This window comes from Austrofundulus limnaeus, unplaced genomic scaffold, assembly GCF_001266775.1.
Source record: "Austrofundulus limnaeus strain Quisiro unplaced genomic scaffold, Austrofundulus_limnaeus-1.0 Scaffold318, whole genome shotgun sequence".
NCBI classification, from domain to species: domain Eukaryota; kingdom Metazoa; phylum Chordata; class Actinopteri; order Cyprinodontiformes; family Rivulidae; genus Austrofundulus; species Austrofundulus limnaeus.
Genome location: NW_013952720.1, coordinates 628,592 through 630,691, shown reverse-complemented (window position 1 = coordinate 630,691; position 2,100 = coordinate 628,592). Strand labels below are relative to the sequence as shown.

Sequence of the window (2,100 nt, the reverse complement as noted above, 5' to 3'; positions counted from 1 at the left end):
AGTGTTACAGGTGCTACAAGTGTTACAGGTGCTACAAGTGTTACAGGTGCTACAAGTGTTACAGGTGCTACAGGTGCTACAGGTGTTACAGGTGCTACAGGTGTTACAAGTTTCAGGTGTTACAGGTGCTACAAGTTTCAGGTGTTACAGGTGTTTCAGGTGCTACAAGTTTCAGGTGTTACAGGTGTTTCAGGTGCTACAAGTTTCAGGTGTTACAGGTGTTTCAGGTGCTACAAGTTTCAGGTGTTACATGTGCTACAAGTTTCAGGTGTTACATGTGTTACAGGTGTTACATGTGCTACATGTGTTACATGTGTTACAGGTGCTACAAGTGCTACAAGTGTTACAGGTGTTTCAGGTGTTCAGGATCAGACACACTTACCCTTGTTTTATCAAACAGCTCCGACACCTTCAGGAAGAACCTTAAAAAGAACAAATAAAATCCGGTCAACAAGCAGGAAGCTCCACATGTTCTCTGTTTCTGTCCTGGTCCTGCTGCAGGAGCAGGTAACAGGTGTTCAGGTGAGAACAGGTGTGATCCTCCTCTCCACTGCACAGGTTGTTGTGTGAATATTTGTCCGTACTTGCAGAGGTCCGTGGAGTCCTGTGTTCCTAACGTGTAGAGGGATGAGGCGATTCTGTTCATGTCGTCAGCAGCATCTGGACACAATCAGAGCTCAGCTCGTTATAAACATCAAAGGAATCAAACCTTTCATCTTCTGACGTCTTACTTTTATGAGAGCGGATCATTCGGTCACATTTGGCCGAAGCATCTTTCACTCTGTTGTGATATTCTAACAGGAACGTCTTCTCGTGCTCAAAGAAGTCGTCCACGTCCTGAAACCCAAACAGAGCAGAAGCAGCACTGAGCACCTGACGGGATCAAAGCCAGCTCTGACAGAGGGGGCGGAGCCTGTGCTCTCACCTTGACTCCAGCCACCAGGACACCATCTGCTGATTTCACCACGTTCTTAAAGAAATCCTCCAGTTTCTCCTTCTTGTTCTTCCCTCGTACGCTCAGCTGAAAGGAAACGACACCGCAGGTCCAGTCGGACCGTTTTACAGCTCACCTGTTCGGACCCGGTTCAGACCTGGTTCTGATACTCACATCCTGGTTGTACTCCAGGAAGACGTGGAAGTTCAGGTCCTTCCTGAGGACAGGATGAGCGGCAACACGACACAGAAAGACCTCGTGCATGGCCACCGTCTTCTTAAAGATGGCCAGGTACTCTCTGAGGGACAAGGTACAGGTGGGGGGTTCACCAGAGGACAGCACAGTACAGGTGTGGTGTCAGGTGGGGTCTAAGGTCAGGTGGGGTCAGGTGGGGTCTACTCACGCCTCCAGCTCCTGCTTCATCTTGGTGAACTCCTCCTTGGTCATGGATCCTTCTCCCTCTCCCAGCTTCTGCAGCTTCTCTCTGGAGGCATCAAAGTCTGGTCTGGGAGGGGCCGGGGGGATCTTTACCCAAACACAAACCACTAAGTCACTGGTTTTATTGGTTTTACTGGTTGTGTTGGATCAAGGTTCTGGTTCGGTTCGGTTCTTACAATGTATCCTGCATAGTCTTCGTTCTCCACAAACGAGTCGTGCAGCCAGATGAACTCTTCGTGCTGTCGGACCACAGAGAACTCGTTCTGTTTGAAGTTAGGCAGCGTGCTCTGAGGAAACACTGATCACTTTTAGAACCTTCTGACAGAACCCGACCAGAACCTTCTGACAGAACCCCACCAGAACCATAGAACTGCAGGGTCTTACCTTGGTGTGGACGGTGAACTTCACCTTGTCTCTCTCACTGAGAGCATCAGAGATGTCCACCTGCAGCGTGGCGTCCATCTCCAGGTCCACGTTCACCGCCCGGGGCTGCAGGAGACACATGGACCAGGTCAGGACCAGAACCAGGCCAAGACCAGGTCAGGACCAGGCCAAGACCAGGTCAGGACCAGGCCAAGACCAGGTCAGGACCAGGCCAAGACCAGGTCAGGACCAGGCCAAGACCAGGTCAGGACCAGGTCAGGACTAGGTCAGGACCAGGTCAGAACCAGGACCAGGACCATGTCAGGACCAGGACCATGTCAGGACCAGGACCATGTCAGGACCAG

At 51.1% G+C, this 2,100-nt stretch overlaps 1 protein-coding gene across 1 annotated transcript in view; it reads right to left on the bottom strand.

Moving 5' to 3' along the window:
• snx6 (sorting nexin 6) overlaps positions 1-2,100 on the bottom strand; it is a gene marked incomplete in the record, with an annotated part of 8,788 nt that overhangs the window by 4,594 nt on the left and 2,094 nt on the right. Inside the window, 8 exon segments of the mRNA XM_014022106.1 lie at positions 383-422; positions 585-660; positions 732-837; positions 926-1,021; positions 1,109-1,232; positions 1,338-1,459; positions 1,549-1,659; positions 1,757-1,861. Coding sequence (XP_013877560.1) covers positions 383-422; positions 585-660; positions 732-837; positions 926-1,021; positions 1,109-1,232; positions 1,338-1,459; positions 1,549-1,659; positions 1,757-1,861 — 780 coding nt within the window.